General features: G+C 37.6%; 2 protein-coding genes across 3 annotated transcripts; one reads left to right on the forward strand and one right to left on the reverse strand.

Moving 5' to 3' along the window:
• Nucleotides 1-52: 52 nt before the first annotated feature.
• On the reverse strand, nt 53-10,041 carry LOC132700151 (uncharacterized). The gene is made up of 4 exons (XM_060667301.1): nt 9,639-10,041; nt 7,300-7,450; nt 4,102-4,359; nt 53-1,135 (listed from the first exon to the last, which is right to left on the reverse strand). The coding sequence occupies exons 1-4, from the start codon at nt 9,979-9,981 to the stop codon at nt 511-513; spliced, it is 1,377 nt and encodes a 458-aa protein (XP_060523284.1). The 5' UTR covers nt 9,982-10,041; the 3' UTR covers nt 53-510.
• A 7,290-nt stretch (nt 10,042-17,331) lies between these two features.
• On the forward strand, nt 17,332-21,721 carry LOC132699851 (uncharacterized). 2 transcript variants are annotated; one of them, XM_060666784.1, is made up of 7 exons: nt 17,332-18,733; nt 19,578-19,725; nt 19,787-20,032; nt 20,089-20,259; nt 20,307-20,467; nt 20,675-20,956; nt 21,014-21,721. In XM_060666784.1, exons 1-7 carry the CDS (start codon nt 17,658-17,660, stop codon nt 21,072-21,074), a joined length of 2,145 nt encoding a protein of 714 aa, XP_060522767.1. In that variant the 5' UTR covers nt 17,332-17,657; the 3' UTR covers nt 21,075-21,721. The 2 variants fall into 2 exon arrangements, with proteins under 2 accessions (XP_060522767.1, XP_060522768.1); XM_060666785.1 differs by having other exon boundaries at nt 20,702-20,956.
• The last annotated feature ends 20 nt before the right edge of the window (nt 21,722-21,741 follow it).

The following is a 21,741-nucleotide window of genomic DNA, read 5'->3' on the forward strand; positions in this document are numbered from 1 at the left end:
TTGGTTAAAACATGATCCATCTTTACTTGATTGAAAAATTTATTTAATATCTGGTTATGGAAAGCCAGAAGGGATTTTATTTTTATTTTGCCGGAACTGGCTTACTTGAAGGACTCCGTAACGACTTTGTTGTGTTCTTTGATAATCCAGATATTCTAATCTAATATTTTAGACAAAAAATGTACACTTGCACACTAAAAGCTTTCTTCGACTGGCCATAAACTTCTGTCCACGTATTGGATGGTAGCTTCTGATAATAAAAAATGCAAAACAAAAAAACTACGTTCACGCACTTCTTTTAACCCTCCGTGACGTTTCCCTCATTCAATTCAATTCAATGATGCGTTTCACAGAAAACTGTTTCCCTCATAATAGTAAACATCTTCCTTGCTTTTTGCAACGGAAAGTGCCAAGGACACTCGCCCATTACACCTGTGGTTATTTTTGTCGATGTTGTCATGCGTACAGCGGTGTTGCCGGACAAACCAATTTTGGACAGTCCTGGTTCCATCAAACTCGTCCTTCGAGGTAACCACGGAGCGCTTCTGACCTCTCGCGATACTTCACGTCGAACACTTTCTTAAAGCGGAATATGCTCGTATCGGGCACTCTCGGACTCGCCAAGTACACCGAACACTCTGGAAGAATGGTCGCGTCGCAGTCGTCTTTATAGTGGTTCAGCTGCGCACGTGCTATCGGCACCAGATAGCGACTCCTCGCACTAGGCACGAGCACACTCAATGCATAGTGATTAAAAACGGTCAACGCGTTCTCGGTACTGATAAAACTCTTAACGTGGTCGCCGGCTTTCGTCCTGACTCGACTCTTCATGTTTCGACCGAAGATGAACGCGTCGCCGAATCCGCCGAAGAAATACACGTTTCGTATCACCAGGGAAGCGTATTCGGACCATCGGGGTAAACTCTGCACTAGCTGCGACCAAGTGGTGTCTAGTTTCGGTACTATAACCTCGTTGACATCGAGGGGCACTACGAACTTCGAATCGAGGTTCTTGTAGAAACATCCGTTGTATGCGACGACTTCGTAGCGGCGGCGTTGCCAAACCGAGCGTCCGGTTTCCGAAATCGGTCGGAAATTTTCGAGACGTAGCAGGCCGGGGTACGAAGCCTTGTACCTGTAATTTTTTGTAATTTTAAGTTTTGCACATTCGTTTTTATTGACATTACGTTAAAAGGTTAGATTCAGTCTAGATTTTTTGTGCGTGTTTGATGACGTTTTAAGATTCATGAATGAATTACAATCACAACCTTATAAGAAATGAAACTTTGCGCTACGAGGTTCCGGACAGATTTTTTAATTTAAAAATAATGTTAGGACCGAGGGGCAAATCATCATTCAAAATTGGTACACGAGAATTCACACATTCATATGATTTCAAGAACATTTCGCTGGATTCAAATTTCTAAATAATGTTTAAGATTTCGCCGATTTTAACTAATAATTTTTGGGTAATGTGAAAAATTTATGTATTCTGTTACAACTAAAACAATATTAAGTTAAAATTAAACATACAAAATACAAAATAAATAAGAACTAAAAGTTCAAATTTTCACGAAATTATATATTATGACATGACAATTGTTTCGACAACACCGTGTCTTTATCAAATGTAATATTTACAAACTACCTGCTACTATATATACCGAAAAATGACCATAAAACCTTAATTAATGTTGTGAGAATTTAAGTTCAATAAAGGAGAGGTATTTAAATCGTTAAGCAATACATTTGAATGTCTCATTTTGTTAATCTCCATGGCTTCCAATGAATTTAATTTTCTACTTTTTGTGGCTGTATGTAAAATATCAAAATTGTCGTCAAAAATGTGTTTTTCTGTGTTTAAGTGTGTAGCATAATAAGAATCTAAACTATTGTTTTTAAACGCTCTTTTATGTTCGTTAATACGTTTCTTGAAGGATCTATCTGTCCAATATAAATTTTAGATCCACACTTCAACCTGTAGACACCTGATTTTTGGATATTTCGTTTTATTATTTTTTAATATTTTCCTATTGTGTTGTTAGTTCTGAAAGCTATTTTTAAACCATATTTTGACAAATGTTTTGAAACTTTTTCACTAGGTTCTCATATGTATGTAATTGTTTTAAATTTTTCGTGTTCTGTATTAGGTTTCGGATGAATAGAGTTTACTGTTGTCTGTATTTGTTTTTTATTTATAATTTTATCTATAATGGACGGATTGTAGCCGTTGTTCAGTGCAATTTGTTTAATGATATTAAGTTCTTTGTTGTGATTTTCTATCGAGAGTGGCGTATTAAGAAGTCTGTGTATAAAAGAGTTAAATGCAGCCATTTTATGTGTATAAGCGTGATTTGAGCTGTTATGTATGACTGTGGCCGTGTGTGAACGTTTATGATATATAGAAAAATCTAATTTGTTTTGCGCTTTTGTAATAGTTAAGTCTAAAAAATTAATAGAGCTGTTCAATCTCGATAGTGTATTTTTTACGATTATGTAATGAATTAATGTAATTTAAAAATGAATTCAATTGTCTGTCCATTCCAACAAAGAAAGCAAAGATAAAGACACGGTGTTGTCGAAACAATTGTCATGTCGTAATATATAATTTCGTGAAAATCTGAACTTTTAGTTCTTATTTATTTTGATAAATGGATTTTCATCAAGTAAAAGCCACCTCAGTTCAATACAAAATACATTTAAACCCATTTTTACAAAAGTGGTAGAATGTAGATACATAGATCCTTTATTTATATAAGAGTGACATACACAACAGTAAAAAAAACGAGACTATTACATATTAGAAAGAATTACATAAAAAATATCCCAGATTAAGTCAAACAAAAATATATACAAGTAGTTAACATTTTTCTGTCATGATGTTGGTGACATGTCCTCCCGCTAGGAATTTTTATTAATGACCTAAAAAAAATTCCCAATAGGGGAACTATAGATATTGGGCAGTAATTCTTTGGTAAATTAGATTGTCCCTTTTTGAGTATCTGCTGAAAAGGTAACTATGGGGTGTCAATATGAATTCAATAATATTTTTAAGAATAATAGTATAACGTACAAATAGACGTCACACCTTTGACGCAATATAATAGTTATTTGACCGCAAGTTGGATTTTTTTAAATCAATTCGTTTATTTTTTAAAAATGGAAAGTGCTCAAACCTTAAAATTTTAGAAATATTGTAGGGTTTTTCAAAGATTCACAGAGCTAGTATGTTCCACACATTAGGAATTGAAAAAGGATTTAGGCCGCCAGCAGCAGCACTAGATCGTCAATATCGCTTTCAAATATTTTGCTTTTTCAAAAAATCGAACTATACTTAATGTCTCTGTTACAAAATTTACCTTTCCGCACACTTCAAATACGAGGCCCATATTTGACAATTTTGTTCATTTACATAATCGCCTAATTGAAAATGGGCTTCATCATTGATTGAGTAATAATTACGAGAAAAAGCTGCTCGAATTTTACGAAATAACACAGTAAAATTTTCACTCTTTTAAAAATTGCCAAGTTTTTACGAAATAAATGTCAAAGGATGGAAGCTTAATTCTTGACATTGTTTCGTTTGACAGCCTTTTTCCTTTCTAACCTCAAATTTGCCACACGTAATGTTAGTCGTGGACCAAGCTTGACTTATATGGGTTTTAACTTCGTTTTTTTATTTGTCTTCGTATCTGCGCTTGCGTGAATTCGGAAAGTGAAATTTACAGTGGAATTATGCATATGTGGCGCTTGAGGTGCGCTTTTCTTTTTTTTTTAAATAAAAAAGGGCCCACAAAACAACTACATTTCAGATCATGCACAAAATAAGTCGAACGACCACCCAGTTACAGTACAGTCTCATTTTTCACGGTTACACTTATTAATAAAGCCACCGTTCATGATCCGTGTCTACTTTTTCATAAAATGAAAGGATTTTTAGATGTAGGACAGTTTTGGTAGCTGAAGTACGAGGAAAAGTTTAATCAAATTCGCCTTGAAATGATGATGATCTATAAGAATTATTTGAAATCGTGCAACGTTGTCAAAATTTACTCATGGGTTTTCACGTCAAATATAAACACGTGGTTTTCTAACGGTTACCATTTCAAAGTGGCTCTGGTTTCGTCGGTAACGTTTCCGACGTAGATGTGGAACCTCTGGGCGCCGAATATTCGGCAGATTTCGATCCACCTGACGAGCCTGTCCGATACGTCCTGGTCGAAATTTAAAGGCTTCACGCATACCGTAAAATCAACCGCCCGCCGAGACGCCACTGGTATTTCGAGACGGCTGGTAGCTTCGTCACAGGGCGACGTTGATAAGGAAACCGACGTCGGCGTCGAAGTCGATATCGGCAACCTGAAGATAAGGGTCCGATGACGTACTGCATTTAAGCATTGCGAGGTGGGCAACCAACAATACGAGGGTGCGTTCAAAGACGACAATTGTCTGTTTCGGAACGTGGTCGAGTCCGAACAAGACCTAATCTATCTGATCTTTTGAAGTCTATTTGCTAGTTTTCTATAATGGTTTAACAAACAATTTGGTAATGTATGCACCAGTGATAAATTTTGGGTATAATAAATGGCTATTGGACACTGATTGGACTTCAGACAATGTGGATGTATATAGTGCTTCTAGATAATTCAGAAGTAACAAGTAAACAAAAAAAAGTTCGATATAATATATTTTTAAATAAAATTGATCATGAAGAAGCTAGAGTTTCATAGACGTTATAGGTATTATGGATACCTGACTTTCTACGATAGCGTAGGGAAATATGCAAGTCTTAAGGGTCCAAACAAAAAGGGCTAAACAATATTTTTCCTGATTTCAATTTAAACAATAACAATAACTGCCTTGTGTTAGATAGGTAAAACTGAAAATACTTATGCATTCTACAAAATATGACCAAGTAATTCAAGTTAGACTTAAACTACAAAATATGAAGCATTAAAATAAGGAATGATGAATGACAAAACCAAAGCCACAAATATTTTGGGGAAACAGCTAAAAAAGTCAACTGAAAAACAACAAAAATGATTCCTCAATACATTGGCAAAAATATTTTGTCAAAATAAAAACTATTTTTCACTAGCCTTGTCCTTTGCCATTAAGAATGTTACATATTTATTAAGTACATTTACCATTCGCCTCTTTTAATTAGATCTCAAAGATCTTTTAATTGTTTTAAAAGCAAGAGGAGGAATTGTTTTTGTCTTTTTTGTTTTTATGTTCTGGTACTTTTCAGTCCACTGCAACCAGTTATTGCCACTGGATGAACATTTTCCAAATATTTTACCCAACTCCTCAAAAAAGTCAAACGCAATTCGTTTTCCTGCGATATTTCTGTCTGTCTGACATATACTTTCGTATATTATGCCTTCAAATATTTATTGTTGCATTGTTCAACAACTAAGTGAATTAGCTTTAGAATATTTTCTCGACCTCACTGTGAGATGGTATTCTCATTATAAACTAGATTTCCAGATTCACCCGTAACAATTGTGAGAGTGGGTGCAAATGAAAAAAGACATTAGGTTAGAGAACAACTGCTCAAATGCACATACGGGACAATTGTTAACTACCTATTTCGTAGGATGTGTAAAATTTCCATAGGGATCTGAACGCACCCCACGAGTTTATATTTGATGGGAGAGACGCTGCGCAGGGATATTTTTACGTATGAACATATTTTTGAAAATATTCATTTTTAGTATATATATTTTTTATTATTACGTTCTTGCCCCTGCAATTTTTGGATTCGAGGCTAGTGCTAATAAAAATGTGTCCACTTTTTTTCAATACCCCAACGGTGAGGAATTACATTCGCAAAATAGGAGCAAAGGATATATCGCAGTCTTAAAATTGCATTGTCGTCAATAAAGTCAGTTCAAAATGATTTTATACCGGGATAACAAAGTGTTACGACATTCCAATAGCTACCCTTCACGATCATCTTAAAAACTGAAGAGAATAAAAAATGTCTAGCTATGGAAGACCTACATGAAGAAGAAAAACTATCAAATGGTCTCCGCACGCAGCAAGCCAGGGAAAGGCTAGTTTTTTAATTAAGCGTAGGCATAATCTGTCTATTAAAACACCAGAGTGCAGAATATGCTACAAAAAAAATGGACCCATTTGTTCCCCGTTGTCCGACAAAAATTGTATTAAGCTGCAGCGCAAGTGGTGAAACAACTAAGTCGCTCATATCTTCATGTTTGGGAAGAGTGGACGGCTCCATCTGGCGCAGAGTTTCCTAATACTACCTATGCTGCCACATAGTATAGGCCCATACGGGGACGCGAGTCATCTTGGAGCAGATGTTATAAATACTTCATATTACTTAAGCTTCCACCTCACACCCTTGAATTTGTTTTCCAAGATGTTAGAGGAGATACGGACAGAAACAGGCCCGAATATTCATAAGTGGGTTTACTAAAGAGGAGGGTTACCTCCGTTAAATAGGAATGTTATTCGACAAGATTCATTTGATCCAGATTTTCAATGTGGGCAAAAAAAACATTATGTTACTAAAGTTCATAAACCTGATGCTGTCGCTGCAGGGTCAAGCTCAAGCTCACAAGAAAATATTTCAAAAAAAAAGTAAACTAAAAAAATGATTAAAAAGTCTGTAAGTGACAAGAAAAGCATATTTTTGGGACAGCTCGTAAAGTATTGGAAGCATAAAAAATATGATTTTTTGATAATAATTAATTATTTTTTTTTATTTTAGTTCCTATGGCTTTATGTCCTAACCTTTAAATAAATATTTGTGTAGTGAAAATTAATTTTTATAATTATAGTAGAAAATGACAAATATGCTGTTCTTGGATTGATATAACTCAATAAACTCTCGCAGAAATTGTGCCGGTCCTTGTTTTGCCATTTTTACCAAAATATAAAAAAATATCAAAACAAAACAATACTTTCGTAAATACCCATTTTTAAGCCTGAATCGGCCGCCTACGAACATGCGCCAACCACAGTTAAAACATCTAGACAATTCAAATTTTGCTCAAGCCAAATTTTTAACTGCGCAAACTTCCAATATGTGTATATTACGTCACTTTATTGCACAAACTGATTTGTACAGATTAGTTTGCGCAAATTATCTGAAAGTGTAAACCCCGTAAACAAGTAATTATGTTAAAGTAACACTCTTTAGCACTCTTTGTAACTTAAAAAACTTCATACGTCAAAATATTCCTGCAAGTAGCCTCTCGCCTTTTTTCGGTCCGAATAATGCCTGGTCGCCAACCTACGACGCAAAAACGAGCGGTAAATTTTATTCCTTACCTACACGAGATTAACGTGGGATTGTAGTACGAGGTGTCGTTATGGCTTGCGTCCCATTCGCCGTACCATACGGGCGTAATCGTTGCCTTAACGGTGCGGAACGACCCGCGACCGTAGTAAATTTGACAGTAGATGGCTTCATTCGCAGAGCCTAAGCGCAAATAAACACACGCCTACTTAACTTCCGATCGCAACCGCGGCCGCCCAAGCTCGCGTGTGCCACGGCCTACTGCTACGGCAGTGTGCGGCCGTTTTATAGCTCCAAAATAATGGTCGTCGTTTCCTTCGCATTATTTATTATCGACAGTAAAACCGGCGATAATAAATTTATTTACGACCCGTTGGGATCATCTCTCGCGAATTTGCGACGTTACGCCAGCTCATATGTTTATTATACCTGGACCCGTCAAAAATTATCCGAAACAAACACTTCTTAAGTGCAACTCGCTATTTTGTTAGTTTGGTTAGTTTTGTTTTCGTTATTCAGACCAAACGTTTTTACTGTTCAAAAAATTTTATTTTTCTCAGAAACCGTCGGAAGTATAGGAAAACTATGGGAAACGTGTGAGATCCGGGACCATAATTTCTAGGAAATTCGTTGTCATTGCGATTATGAGTAAAATAGAAGCTTAACGGTTACTGCTTTTTTGTTAAACGAAAGAGACCCCAACATAATTTAATGTTTAAACTATCAAAAAAATAAAAATTGGTCTATAGAGTTTTTTTTAAATAAAATCCAATGGAGTAGCTAGTTTTTTATAGTAAAATTTTACGTGTTTGAATTGAATCCGTTAAGGACTTTCCAAATATACAGGGTGTTTTCTAATTGAATGTAAATAATTAAGGGGGCGGTTTTTGGGACCATTTTATAAGGGAAACTTCATATGAATGTCCTAAACATTTGAGATACAGGATAAATTTTCCAAAAATAATGAAAATATTTTTTTTAATATCTGTAAAACTACTTTAGATATTTTAATGAAATTTGGCAGATATGAACTTATGTATCAAGAGGCATTATTTAGTGTATCACTTTTTTTTTTAAATGCACTGACAATCTCCAATCATTTCTAAAGAAATCTAATTTCTCTATTTAATTGATACACCAGTGGCGGGCGTACGGGATTTCACCTGTCTATTTTGGCAGACATTGATGGTACGCAACTGATTCCTCTTAAAATCAACTAGTGGCCCTCAGAAACAAAACATTAGAAGACTACTCTTTTTACTTTTACACTTTTAATGAAATAACATGACATCCTAACAAGATAAATAATAAACAATTCTTATTTAAATTTATTTTATTTATTTAAGTTTACGTATTTCGTATTCGTATAATAAGTATACTTAAGTAACAAATAGGGACCAGAAAATGAGTTCTCTATAAGCGGAAGTACGCTATAAAAAAAATATGTAGGTATGGTCTGTTTATATATATATATATAAGAAACCTGGTTCGACACTTATGGTACCCCGGAAAAGGGTTGAGTTGACTCAACTGATAAGTGTAAAACAAACGTGCCATCAAAAAGACGTAAAAGAATAACTATTTTGCATGCTGGCTCTAAAGATGGTTGGATTCCAAATGGACTTTCTCTGTCTGCGAAAAATATTAAAGATTCTTCTCTGGATTACCATGAAGACACCGCCGCTGATTTATTTGAAAGTTGGTTTAAAAACGAACTAGTTCCAAACATTCCTCCTAATAGCGTCAGTGATAGACAATGCAAATTATAAATTATCGGTAGATTGTAAAAAGTTTGTAACATTTTAACGGCACAGAGCGCTTCAGAATAACTTGGTAATTCGTCTTGTTGAACATTATCGTCGCTTTCGTTACCAGAGCTTTGACGATCATTTTGCTGTATATCTTCAGTAATAATATCATTATCCGTTAATAACGCCGTTGTTATTAAATTATCATCAACAGTTGGGAAGCTATCCAGCTCAGGAAGATACATTTCAATGTTGGTTACATCTTGGCCGCTATTGCGCAACCAATTACTTATGGGAACCTCCCAGTCATCGTCTTCATTATTTTTGTACTTTTCGAACCACTGCACCAGAGGTAAGTCGTTGTCTGAATCAAACTTACCTTCCGATTTTATCATACCTGCATGTCAAAAGTAGTTTGAAATAGTGTTTGAAGTAACATCATTCCAATATTGTGCAAGTAATTTTATAGTCTAGAATAAGTGATGTTGAAAGGTCCCTTATTATAATAATAATATTTTATTATTTATTATTATTTTAAACTAGCTACTAAATTTTTATTTTTTCGATAGCTTGAATATTAAAGACGGTTTCGAATATGTTTACTTTCTCCTCCGTAATATTACCTTTAACCGCCCCCACGAATCGCAGGTACCGGTAGGGCCGCAGCCTCTCGTCCAAACCGACGGTCCGCACGTACGCTTCCGTGTTTTCCACCCGCGTCCAGTGGCCCGCCGCCCTCGCGGCTAAAATCTCCGCCGCCGCCGCCGCCCGCCTCCGTTCGCAAGCGTATTCCGGGCCGTCCCCCTCGATCTGCTTCCGCAACGAAAACGCGATCAATTTTTTTAAACCGCGGCGATTGAAAACCGGGGGCGGCGGCGTCGCGACGTTCGACGCGCCGTAGAACGCGCAAAACAGAGCCGAAAAAACCAACAAAACCGCGCAGAACAACAAACGCGGCAACGTCATAGTAGATGAAACGTTCGAAAACGCGGGAGATTCGAATTCAGCATCGCGGTCGGCCGCGCTTTTAACACGGTCGAATTCGAAGTGACGCGACGCGCACTTGTCGCCCGTACAGCCTACTTTGTCCGCGACGTTCGCTCGTTGTTTTAAACGCGGAAGGAAACCGAGGTTCGCTAACGTTGTTCTTCTAACGACTTGTGCCGTTTTCTCGCGCGTTTTTTTTCTCATCTCGAATGGCCCGTTGTCGCGGCAACAAGTGGGACAGTTTTCATCCAGTTAGCGGTTTTCTTCTTGATATGAAAAGATTTGTTAAGGTCGCTATGCATTTGAAATGGGCGAATGGCATGAAGGTTTTGATCCAATACAAAAAAAAATGGCCTAAACAACCGTATTTTTTCAGCGTGCCTGAATTTAAAGCAAAGCCTTCACTTTTATCATAACCTCTTAGTTACTTTGGCTCAAGATCGTTAAAAATTGGTTTAAGGTTAGGATATTGTATTATTCGCTTAAAATATAAGATTTTTGGAATAACACTAGCAAATAGTTTCGTCAAAATCTACGCGCTCTTGAGGCAAATTTCGTAAGAATTTTTCCCGAAATCATTTTGCGTTCTTTTAAACTTAGTTAAAAATTGTTGTGGGAAATGGTCAATTCGGGATATTCAAACAAGTCCGAAACTCAACAATATATTGACACTACAAAACGCAACATGAAAAAACATGAATCCAAAAGTACAAAGTAACCACGCGTCTCTTATACTGACATAACCTTCTTCTTAACTAGACCCTAGTCTACATTCGTTCCACGGACCATAGATGTAGGATATATTTTATTGGTTTGTTTTACGATTACCAACAAAAATTCACAGAAGAAAATTCGGGACCTTAAATAAAACAAATTTTGAAACATAATATATAAATTTACAAAATAATACAGATTCCTTATCTAACACAAAATGGACTCGCAAAACTATTGTAAAATAAATAGAATGCATATTTGCATCCAGATCCAGTTTGTATATAAAAAAGACACAGTATCAAATACAAATGATATACACATTTACACATAAAAGTTCGGAAATGATTTCCTAAATCGTATCTTTGATGCAACAAATGCAAAGTAAATAAATATTGTTTTGAGTTATTTATTAGTTTCTTTGAGAAATCCATTAGTATTTGCTCACCATGGTCATTTTTATCCAAATTCGATCCAAAAAATATTGTTGGGGTCGTGGAACAGGACCAAAGTTTTGGTTGGTTTAATGTTAATTATTTTTTCCTACTTCAAACTAACCAAACTTTTTATGCATGACGTTCCTTGTGCTAAATACAGAGAATAGGTTGGTAATATTAAAAAAATACCACAAATTTAAATTTAAGGTAATAAAACCGAAATGCAGGTGCATTCCTGGCTATAGCAATAATTTCCAGATATGGTCTGTTCATAGACATAAGAAAGTGAAGAATTGCTTTTGAACGGGATTATAAAAGGGTGGTCATTAACATACATTGCCACAAGAGTATTACCTAAAGTTTCGGAATTTAAATTCAGGTAAAATTGTGGCCCGTAATAGAAAATAATTTTATACCTATCTGTGTTTAATATTCTTTGGTTTGGTATACTACTTAGTTTAAGTTTATTAGTAATCATTCTTATTTCGTGTGTAATACAGCGTGTGTTGAATCGTGTGCGAATTATGCCAAATACGTGCGAGTCTAGTGTATCTCAGGAGATGCTCCCGCCCAAATGTAGAAAACACTATTCTATTGAGACTAAGGAAGTTATAAACAATGTTTACTTGACTCTCATTGAACGTGGTGCCAGCAAACAAGCATCTTTAAAAGAAACGGCCACATTGACGAAACTTCCAACATCAACTGTATGGAAAATTGTGAATAATCCCATTTCAGCGAGGAAAAAAAGAAGCGATGCTGACATTTTCTCGAGTGTGAAAGTGATCAAGATATAATACGGCGTAAAATTTACCAGTTATAGGAGGAACACACTACCCTACATTAGATATCTTAATTAGGAGGCTTGAAAAAGATGAAACCGGTGTTAAATGTGGCAGAATTACCTTATGGAAGTGTATTCAACACATGGGTTTTAGATTTAAAAAAATTGCCAAAAGACAAGTTTTAATGTAATCTTTTAGAATTCGAAAATGGCGACTGGAATATCTAGAAAAAATTAGAATCTACAGAGAACAACAAAAGCCAATTATTTACTTGAATGAAACCTGGTTCGACACTTATGATCCTTAGAAAAAGGTTGGGTTGGCTCAACTAATAAGTGTAAAACAAACGCGCCATCAAAAAGAGGTAAAAGAATAACTATTTTGCATGCTGGCTCTAAAGATGGTTGGATTCCAAATGGACTTTCTCTGTCTGCGAAAAATATTAAAAATTCTTCACTGGATTACCATGAAGACACCACCGCTGATTTATTTGAAAGTTGATTTAAAAACAAACTAGTTCCAAACATTCCTCCTGATAACGTAATTGTAATGGACAATGCAAGTTATCACAGTAGACAGTTCACTGAAACCCCTTCCTCATGTGACACAAAAGCAACAATCCAAAACTACATGTATAATAACGACATTTATTTTTACCAAGATTATACCAAAAAGTAATTAATTGGTGTTCTACAAAGCTTGAACCTACAAAATGAATACGTCTGTGGTAATTATGCAAAAAATCTAGAGCATACAGTCTTAAGGCTTCCACCTTACCACTGTATATTTAATCCCATGGAACATGTTTGGCACCAACTGAAATCTGCCATTCGTCGTAAATTAACATAATTGAAAGATTCGAGCAGGTATCCTGGGTTATTGACAAAACTAACCAAAACTTAACAAATTATGTGTTAGTGATTTAACTCATATTTTGCTGTCTATTCACTGTCACTCTATCCGAAAAATCTCAAACCGCACCCTCAGTCGAACGAAACGAGAAATTTTCTATTTTTAATCTGAATTTGGCAAAACAAAATTTTGATTTGGCATCGGAGTGTCCACGACAACCTGTATAATACTGAATGCCTGCATTTTTGATTATCTAGTCAAAATTTGGGGCAAACGACCTTTGGCTATCATGCAATCTATCATGAAATGTTTTTCAGTGTATTTATCTATAATTAACGTGAAGAAAAGCTCTAGGGTTTGCAGCCGAAGGCCGTCCCTTCACTTTTGCCGCGAACATAAAACAAAAACGAAATCACAACGGCCGTTCTTTCTGCTGATCCGTTTACCAAATCGGGATCTCTGGCGGCGTGACGCGCAACTTACCAAGTCGTTAAACCGTCACATAGATAAATCGATCTTCTAAATTATGTACCTTGCGAGACGGTCGGGTACTAAAATATAACGACGCGCGCAAGTGTACGTAAAAATGTCGAGCCCAGTCCGGATAAGGCGAAACTAACAAAGCGGTTGAATTAATTTTCAGTAAAAATGGTAAACGGACGAGAGCCGCCACGGACCACACAAAAACCGGCGGCCCGATAAAATTATTGGCGTGCGGAGGTAATTATTTTACAGGGTGTTATGGAAAACCGAATCAATATTCAATTCAATTCAGAAAGAAAAAACATTTTTTGTAGATATCATTCTGTCAAATACGTCGCCGTCTGGGATCCCCTTATCAGACTGACGATAACGTTTTAAACAACACAATGTTGCCGAATATAGAGCAATACTTGCGTTAAATCTTGGCTAAAGGCGTAAAACATTGGTTTGTATTTATTTTGAACTAAATATTTTAGTTCGAAACCGGGAAAATATCGAAGTTCTTACTTAATTTTTCAAAGAAGCTTCCACAGGTTACTGTAATACTTTTTACAAACTTCTGGATTCCTCCTGCCTGGACTTGCTGACGTTTCGCCAATCATCCTGTTGGTTTCTTCAGAGCTTGATCAAAAATCATCGATTATCAACTCTATTGTTTACAAAGCCGTAAGATCAAAAAATACACTTCGCCACGACCTTCCAATAGCAATGAAGCCGAAAGCAATCCTACACTTGCCACTGTGGTCCTTCCTTACATTCAAAAAATCACTGACCACATATCAAAAGTTCTAAAGAAGTATAACGCCAAAACCAGATTTACCACTTGTCCAAAAATCTCTCAACATCTTCGGTCCGACAAGGACAAAATTCCATTTGAGATTCTAGTAGTTTACAGCATTCCATGCATATGCGTCAAAGAATACATTTGCAGTTGCCGAACACAATCACGAAACCGGACATAAAATTTTAGATAATCTTAACCGCGACTGTCACCAATATGGGAACCAGTCATCCGAGACGGCGTTTATGCCCTCATTTAGCTCCGCCCCCCTCAAACAATATATAAGCAGGTAGAGAGTAAAATGCGAGCCAGTTTCAGTCAAACTTTGAAGAAGCCAACAAGATGATTGCGAAACGTCAGCAAATTCGACGCGAGAGTTTCGTAAAAAGCAATGTCATAGCCAGCGATGAATACTGTGCTATCTAGATGTAGTTTCCAATGTTGAAGTTGAAATTTGACAACTACTTAATCGAGAATAACATCAAATATGTCCTTAACGTCAAATGAAGTTGAATCTCAATTCTGACAAAATAAAATTGATTCTTTACAAAAATCATTAGAAGAACAACAAAACTATAAGTATTATTAGGAGCAAAGTTTAGTATTGGTGAATTTTGAAATTAATTGCTGAACATAACAAACCGATGGATAGTTAATTGAAAATGAATTTTTGCTGCTGTTAACGAAATTTGTCCAGAAAAAAAAATTGAAGATATTATTGTCTGCACGTACGAGGTATTAAATTAAAGAAAAATATTTAAAATTGGAATATATCTCACTAGAACTTGATGAAAGCAACGAGATAACCGGCACCGCTCAATTATTGATATTTATCCGTGGAATTGATAAACAATTTTGTGTAACAGAAGAACTTGCAGTACTAAAAAGCCTGCACGAGAAGACAAGCGATGAAGATACTATTAGATGTTTTTAATACGTACTATATCAAGTGGGAAAAAATTAAAAATTAAAAATTGACGGTGCAAAGAATATGACGGGGTCAGAATACTAGTTTGGTAGGCTTGATGAATAAAAAAATTGAAATAATTAAATATTACGCAACCTTCTCTACAACTTTATTGTATAAGTATAATTTGGAAAATGTTATGAATATTGTAGTAAAGTCCATCAATTATATTCACAAAAACGGTATGAACCATTGAACATTACGGATGTTCAATTTATTTTTTCTGTTTTAAAAAGATTTTTCGAGTTGATAGCAGAGATTGAAATGTTTTTGACAGAAAACGTTAATACTAAACTAGGATTATCGAATTTTAAGAGTTAGCTTTTCTTGTGGACATTACAACTTACCTCAATAAATTAAAATAAATTAAATATAATGCTACAAGGCAAAAGTCAATCAACGAGCTATTTACAGAAATCAAAAGTGACCATCATAAAATAAAAACGACAAAAAATGTACTTTTAATATTATTACTGAGTCACAGTACCGGATGAAAATTTTCGTCATCGGTTTGATATTGTAGGACGCACCAGATAGTCTATAAACTAGAATTAATGGATTTGTAATCTGACAATGTATATATAAATAATTTGAATGAAAATAATTTAATTGCATTTTATTCAAATCTACCAGAAAATTAATTTTCCAATTAAAAAAAAATTTCAAAATCAATGATTTTTATTTTTTCAAGCATCTGTTTATGAGAACAAACATTTTCAAAATTAATTTCATAAAATCAAAATATAGAACTCGGTTGACGGATAAACTTTACGAAACTTGTTGAGGATCTCAGTATCCCAAACACAACAGGACCTAAATGAATTGTCAAACAATATTAATGAAGGAATAAAATGAAAGATAATAGTATATTATGCAACAAGTGCGGTAAATGACACGATGAAAATTTTTTTTTCTATTTTTATTTTTTATAATATTTGTACTCGTTTATCATATAAAAGCTCTATTTAAGTTACATTTCAAAGTGCGGCCCGCTTAAAAAGTTTTACTATGAAAATGACCGACCGTCCGGAAAAAGTTGCCGACCCCTGCACTAATATAACCAATAAAACAGCATATACTTGTTTATTCTCCCATTTCTAACTCAATTGAAAACCTTTCCTCCTTCCCAAAGCTTTTTCTTTGATGTTGCTTTTCTATAAAGCTATTTTTCTCGAATCCTAGGCTGAAACCGTAAAAACGAGTATTTATTATCGGATGCCAATTCGATAACACCCCGTATACGACGTCGACTTTCAGATTAAAAACGCCTATCGCGGTTTTTAATTTCCGCCGCCGAGACGAATTCAATTTGAAACTGGTGACGGCAAAAACTCAATTTACCGCGGCAGTAAACGGCGCTGTCGCCGTCTTCCGCGTCAGTTAATTACGTCACCGTCGCGTATGCAAATTGGCAAACGCGCTTCCGCGAGATCGAAAACTCGCGCCTATCTGGTCGTAACCGACTGAAAAAGCGGACCTCGTCAGGATTACTCTCGCTTAAGTGCAAGTCTCGGTATACTTTGCAGATGAAATTATGCAAAAATTACGTCACAATAAGCTCTAAGGAAAAAAACGATCGATCACAACATCACACCAATAAGTTGGTTGGTTCCTTTTTTGCGACATCAAAAAAAATAACCCCAGAAATCCTAAAACAAGGTCTCCATAGGTTGTCCTCCGTCATACAATCTTTTCTGGGGAAACCAAAACGACATCAAATGGACCACTCGAAACAAGTTTTGCGCGTTATTTTTATGCTGTTATTAAACAATAAAAGTATTTAATAAAATTACATATCTTAATCAAAGCTGTCTGAATAAATGAAGTCTTCTCAAAGGTGAAATCCATCACGTTAATTCGAGACTTCTCGGTGGCCACGAAATAGGCCATCCGCGTTTTAGTTGGACACTTGGGATTTCTAAAATGGTGAGGTGAGAAAAATAAAACAAAGACTCATAACACTCTAATCACTTTGTCACTATCGATTATTGTGTATTAGTACAGTATCATACAGAGCTCATATGATTCTAGGCATTGCTTCTGCAAAAGCTAAAGCTTTAAACAGAATCTTTTGACAAAGTGGGCGATAGTGCGTCACACCCCCTTGCGACACCCATCTATCCTAATCGGTTTACCGTTCTTAAGTCAACCGTAATCAGGATTCAATCGAAAATTAAAAACCTAACCCCACTTTGTATCAATCAAAACCGGCGGACGATCGGTCGTCAAGTAACGAAGTACGTCGCCAACCGCGTCATGGACCACGGAACGCGACGGAAGCGGCGCGTCACGTCGACAATCGTCCGCCAGAATTCCCGGGGTTGCTGTCGAAAAAATGACTCCCACGGACGTCGGCGTATCGATTGCGTTTGTTTGGGAATACGAATTAAATTCGTGACAAACGCTCCGGCCGATTTAATTGGTTTGTTTATCGCGTTACCCGGGCCTATCGTTCATATCCTCCTCGGTTTACAATTTTCTACGTGATCGATGTTCGGCATTGCACTTTAATTAGTGGTGGTGGTTTCGTGCGGCCGACATCTGGGTCAGCATGAAGTAGTGTCTCGACGTATCGAGTAACCGCGGCCCCGTTTCGATCTACAAATAAGCCCCAGTATGGATGGGAGATCGTTTCCGGAATGGATTTTGGGGATGCGCTATCCCGCGCTAGGGGTTTAGACACGGTAAGGGCGCTGCACCAGACTATAGTGGCGCTGAGGGCTGCCCTCGAGCAGAGCAAAAGGGAAATTTTGGAACTGAAAGCGAAAACGACGCCCGTCGAGCCGATACGGGATACTTTAGGTAATTTGTCCGTCGAAAATCATGTGCTGCGTAAAACTGTTGTCGATAAGACCGAAGACGAGCGAGCTGGCGCCCAGGCGGAAGCGTTAGGCGATGAGAAACCTAAACACGTAACCATAGTGCCACCGAAAAAGTCTTGCGAAAGATTGGTAGCGAAAATACGCGTCAAAGCGCGAAAAAGCCACGGCGATAAGTGTTCGAGGTCGCTCGAAAGCCTGACGGTGGTGAAGGCGCCGGCCGACAAGAAATTCAGCTTCACCAAAACGATAAGTTTTTCAAATTTGACGACCACGACCAGGGAGTTTCAATTTAAAAAGGAATTCGACGGGGGCGGAGCCCGCGAAGACCTGCAGGCGCCCGAGATGGATGATAAAAAAGAGGAATACGATGAAACCGATATGGACGAGATGCTGAGCCCGCAGAATGATTTGGAACAGGAGGTGGACGATATAGAATTAATATTCACCACCGACGACACCAAAGAGCAGGATTTTAAAGAGCAATTGGTGCCCATCGATTTGAGGGAGTCCTCCAACTCGAACCTGTTACACATGCCGTTGAGCGACATCGATCAGATATCAGATAAGGAGCTGGACGATGACGTTTTCAACGACGAAAATGAAAACCCGGAGATGTCGAGTTTTCCGGTGAAACGCGAGGACTCAATGTTCAATTCCAAGTCGGACAATTCGATCAACCACGAGGAGAAAAGCCTAAAAAGTTACTATTCTTATCAAGACTCGAGTTTCGAGAACAAATCGTTGGAGAAGGATGAGAGTTTCGATCGGTTCGAGGAGAGGATAAGAATCGTCGAGACCGACATCTCCAAAGTTGGGATTCATGAAGTCGAATATGTGGGTGGGAGGAGGAACACGTGTCCCAATCCTATCCAGTACAGACCCCTACCGCACAGGTATGTGACGCTAATTGACTTTGATCTAAGGTCGATTTGTATTGAATGAAAAGGTGGCAGTAAATTCATTCAAATATTCGATACCCCAATCAAATAATCCAAATTGAATGCAATAGAATTAAGAAAACTGAAAGAATGAATAAAATGAAAAAAAAATTTTTGGCTAGTTAGAAACTAAAAAATTAATGATAAAATATAATATTAATTAATAAACAAAAATTAAAAATCATTTGATTTTTTCTTATATTTTTTTAAACAAAACTTTTCATAACGTCTTTTTTTTTCAGGATAACTTAAAAACACCTTAAAAAAAATAAGCGGATCTAAACGAGTTTATTTTTAGATTATATAAAAATGTCACCCGAATTAAAGAAAAAGAAAAGATGTGTGTGTGTGGGTAAAATCCAGCTGCATTTTCAATTAATTCCACGCCATTAATAACTGGAACTAGTTTATACTGGATTAGGCAATAACCTGATCCCAATTCATTGTCGTAAAAATGACTCCTCGGCCATTATAAATCGCCGTTTTTAAATATCGAGAAAATTGTTTGTTGCAGACTCAGTATTTTCCGTCACAACTATAATAAAATGAGAAACGCTTAATACGTATTATAATTATAACTATTATTCTTCTTGCTTCCCTTCTAAAGACCACTGTTGTACTAAATTCTGTTCTACGTTTCTCGTAAGGCTTATGACATAAAATTAATAATATTTCAAACTCTGTATGCTAAACAACAGGTTAAATACTGCTACGTCAGTGTTCGAGATAAAAGTGCGTATTTTAATGCAGTGACGTAGCGTCGTGAAAAAAAAAACAACCATTATTTTTTTTGCACAAGGGAAGCGATTTCGAAAGGACTCAACCCGAGAAAAGCGAGGCCCATACTGACCCATTCGAATGCTATTAGACGCGATTCAGGCGCTCAAACCGACATCTCAGCTATTCCGGGTTCATCGTGGAGGTCCGAGAGCAGCCTGGCGAGCAAAGTAAGCAGCCCCCCCACCCCCCTTCACGGTATAATTTGAACCAAACCATACCCGTTGGCAGGCCCGCCTAGGTGAAAATTTCACCACCCTCCCTTCGAAATTCCCTTTGCCGGGCACCCGGCTCAGACTGTCCGAGAAAACGGTGGAGGCGCGTCGGGTTCTACTCTCGGACATCGGTTTCACCAGCATGGTCCCCGAACTTTCGAGGTCCGCCGATCACCTATGCCCCGGCAACCTGAAGCCGCCCACCGTCACTACATACGGTCAGTTTTTGCGCACTACCGACCTCTATTCACCCGGATGTAACGTAAGCCCGCCCGACGCCTATACGCGACTCGTCGGTCAATCTGCCTCGTATTTTAGTCGCAAAAATTCACGTGGACAGGCACCACTGCCACCCCCAGCGAGTGCAGCCAGACTCACTCGCGTTACAGCAGCATTTACCCCCTGTCTTCGCCTCCCGCCCCTTCGAGGAGATGTTCGGCGCCGGTATCGCCATCTCGGAGGGCCGTATTAAGACCCACACCTTCCAAGGTAAGCGGGGGGCGGTACCAACATCTTTTGCATTCCGCGTTTTAAAGGTTAGGTTCGCGAACGGGTCTTTGCCCGAGCTGAGGGGCGACTGGACCACCGTGGACAGCGGGGACAGCACTGATTCGCTCGTCGAAGAAGCTGAGAGTTATTTGAGGAGGTCTATTGATTGTATCGTGTCCGGCAGAGAGATGTCCGCCACATATTCGAGGTTAGACACAGTTCCCAGTACAATTCCCTAACCTCTCCAAATATTTCTTTGCTTTGCGGGTGAAAAATTAAAAAGTTTATATGATATATTTGTAAAAAAACGCCCGTGCCCTTAAAAATCTACCATTCTCACTGACCAAAAGAAATAACTGCACATTCCCAGATGTCCGCCCACCCCAATTTTTTTTCCGTTGTTATTTTCTGCAAGCGAGCCCAAAAGGTCAGTGCCTCGTAGGGCTTCGGCCCCGGAGCCGTCGAGGGACAACGTGCCGCCCATAGGGTGGCAGCCGTTCTTGCCTCGTCTGCCCAGAGACTTGAAACCGGATCACTGGGTAAAGGTGATCACCCCCGAGGGAAGGGTGAGGGGCGGCAGGGTTAGGTACGTGGGCCCCATGGTTACCCAGAGCCAAGAACACTTTGTGGGGGTGCAATTGGCCGGTCCCGATGGCGTCAGCGACGGCACCTATGGTAACCGGAGGTACTTCCTCTGGTGAGTGACCCGAGGGGCCTTGCTGAATCGGCGAGCGATTAAGGGTTTTTTTTGCAGCGAGCCTTGCCACGGGCTGTTCGTGCCGTTTAAAAAAGTGATAATGGGTTGGAGACCGTAATTCTTCCGCTACAAATCAAACTTTCCGTGTGTGGTTCAAGTTAGCCATTGGAGCGAAAGTACTCTATCTTTCAAAGACATTAAACTAAAGGGAAGACCCAACAAGTCATTCATCCCGCTTGGTATCTCTCAAAACTATTAGATAGAGTCAATATCCACATGATAATTTTCATATTATCGAAACAGGTTAGTGTGAAAATTTCCTTACCGATTGATATTGGGAGACAGACCTACTTTTTGATTGCATGAGTTGTAGGAATACAGGTCTCTCTTGTGGTTTAATGTCTTTGGTAATACCTATTTAGAAATTATATGGCCTATTCTTTTTCCAAAAACTAATATAAGGTTCTCTAGAAAATAAGTTGAAAACTTCCAAAATATCTTTACCAATGTGATTCTCTAAGAGGCTTTGCGGCAGTTTTTATTCTCCTGAGCGGTCCTGGTAGAATGATAATGATAAAATATTAAAAATGTGCCAACCTTCATTCCAAAAACATTACATTACATACAGTACCCGACCCGATCACTGGCAAATGCCAGCCTATTTTAGAACAAACTGTACCAGCAAACCAGGACTTAGTAGTAAATAAAATTTTAAGAAAATGTAAAAAATTGTTACAGTATTACAACTTAATATATGAAGAAATAAAATGTTTCTTTAAATGTAA

This window comes from Cylas formicarius, unplaced genomic scaffold (assembly GCF_029955315.1).
Source record: "Cylas formicarius isolate icCylForm1 unplaced genomic scaffold, icCylForm1.1 PGA_scaffold_3__17_contigs__length_32017465, whole genome shotgun sequence".
Classification (NCBI taxonomy): domain Eukaryota; kingdom Metazoa; phylum Arthropoda; class Insecta; order Coleoptera; family Brentidae; genus Cylas; species Cylas formicarius.

Excerpts from the sequence above, each read along its gene's own strand:
- LOC132700151 (XM_060667301.1), bottom strand. The coding sequence starts at position 9,981 with ATGACGTTGCCGCGTTTGTTGTTCTGCGCGGTTTTGTTGGTTTTTTCG. Across the intron at positions 4,360-7,299 it reads CCCACGTTAATCTCGTGTAG|GTTGCCGATATCGACTTCGA; the intron begins GTAAGGAATAAA and ends CCTTATCTTCAG. Across the intron at positions 1,136-4,101 it reads ACCAGAGCCACTTTGAAATG|GTACAAGGCTTCGTACCCCG; the intron begins GTAACCGTTAGA and ends AAAAAATTACAG.
- LOC132699851 (XM_060666784.1), top strand. The coding sequence starts at position 17,658 with ATGGATTTTGGGGATGCGCTATCCCGCGCTAGGGGTTTAGACACGGTA. Across the intron at positions 18,734-19,577 it reads TACAGACCCCTACCGCACAG|GGAAGCGATTTCGAAAGGAC; the intron begins GTATGTGACGCT and ends TTTTTGCACAAG. Across the intron at positions 20,468-20,674 it reads ATGTCCGCCACATATTCGAG|CGAGCCCAAAAGGTCAGTGC; the intron begins GTTAGACACAGT and ends ATTTTCTGCAAG.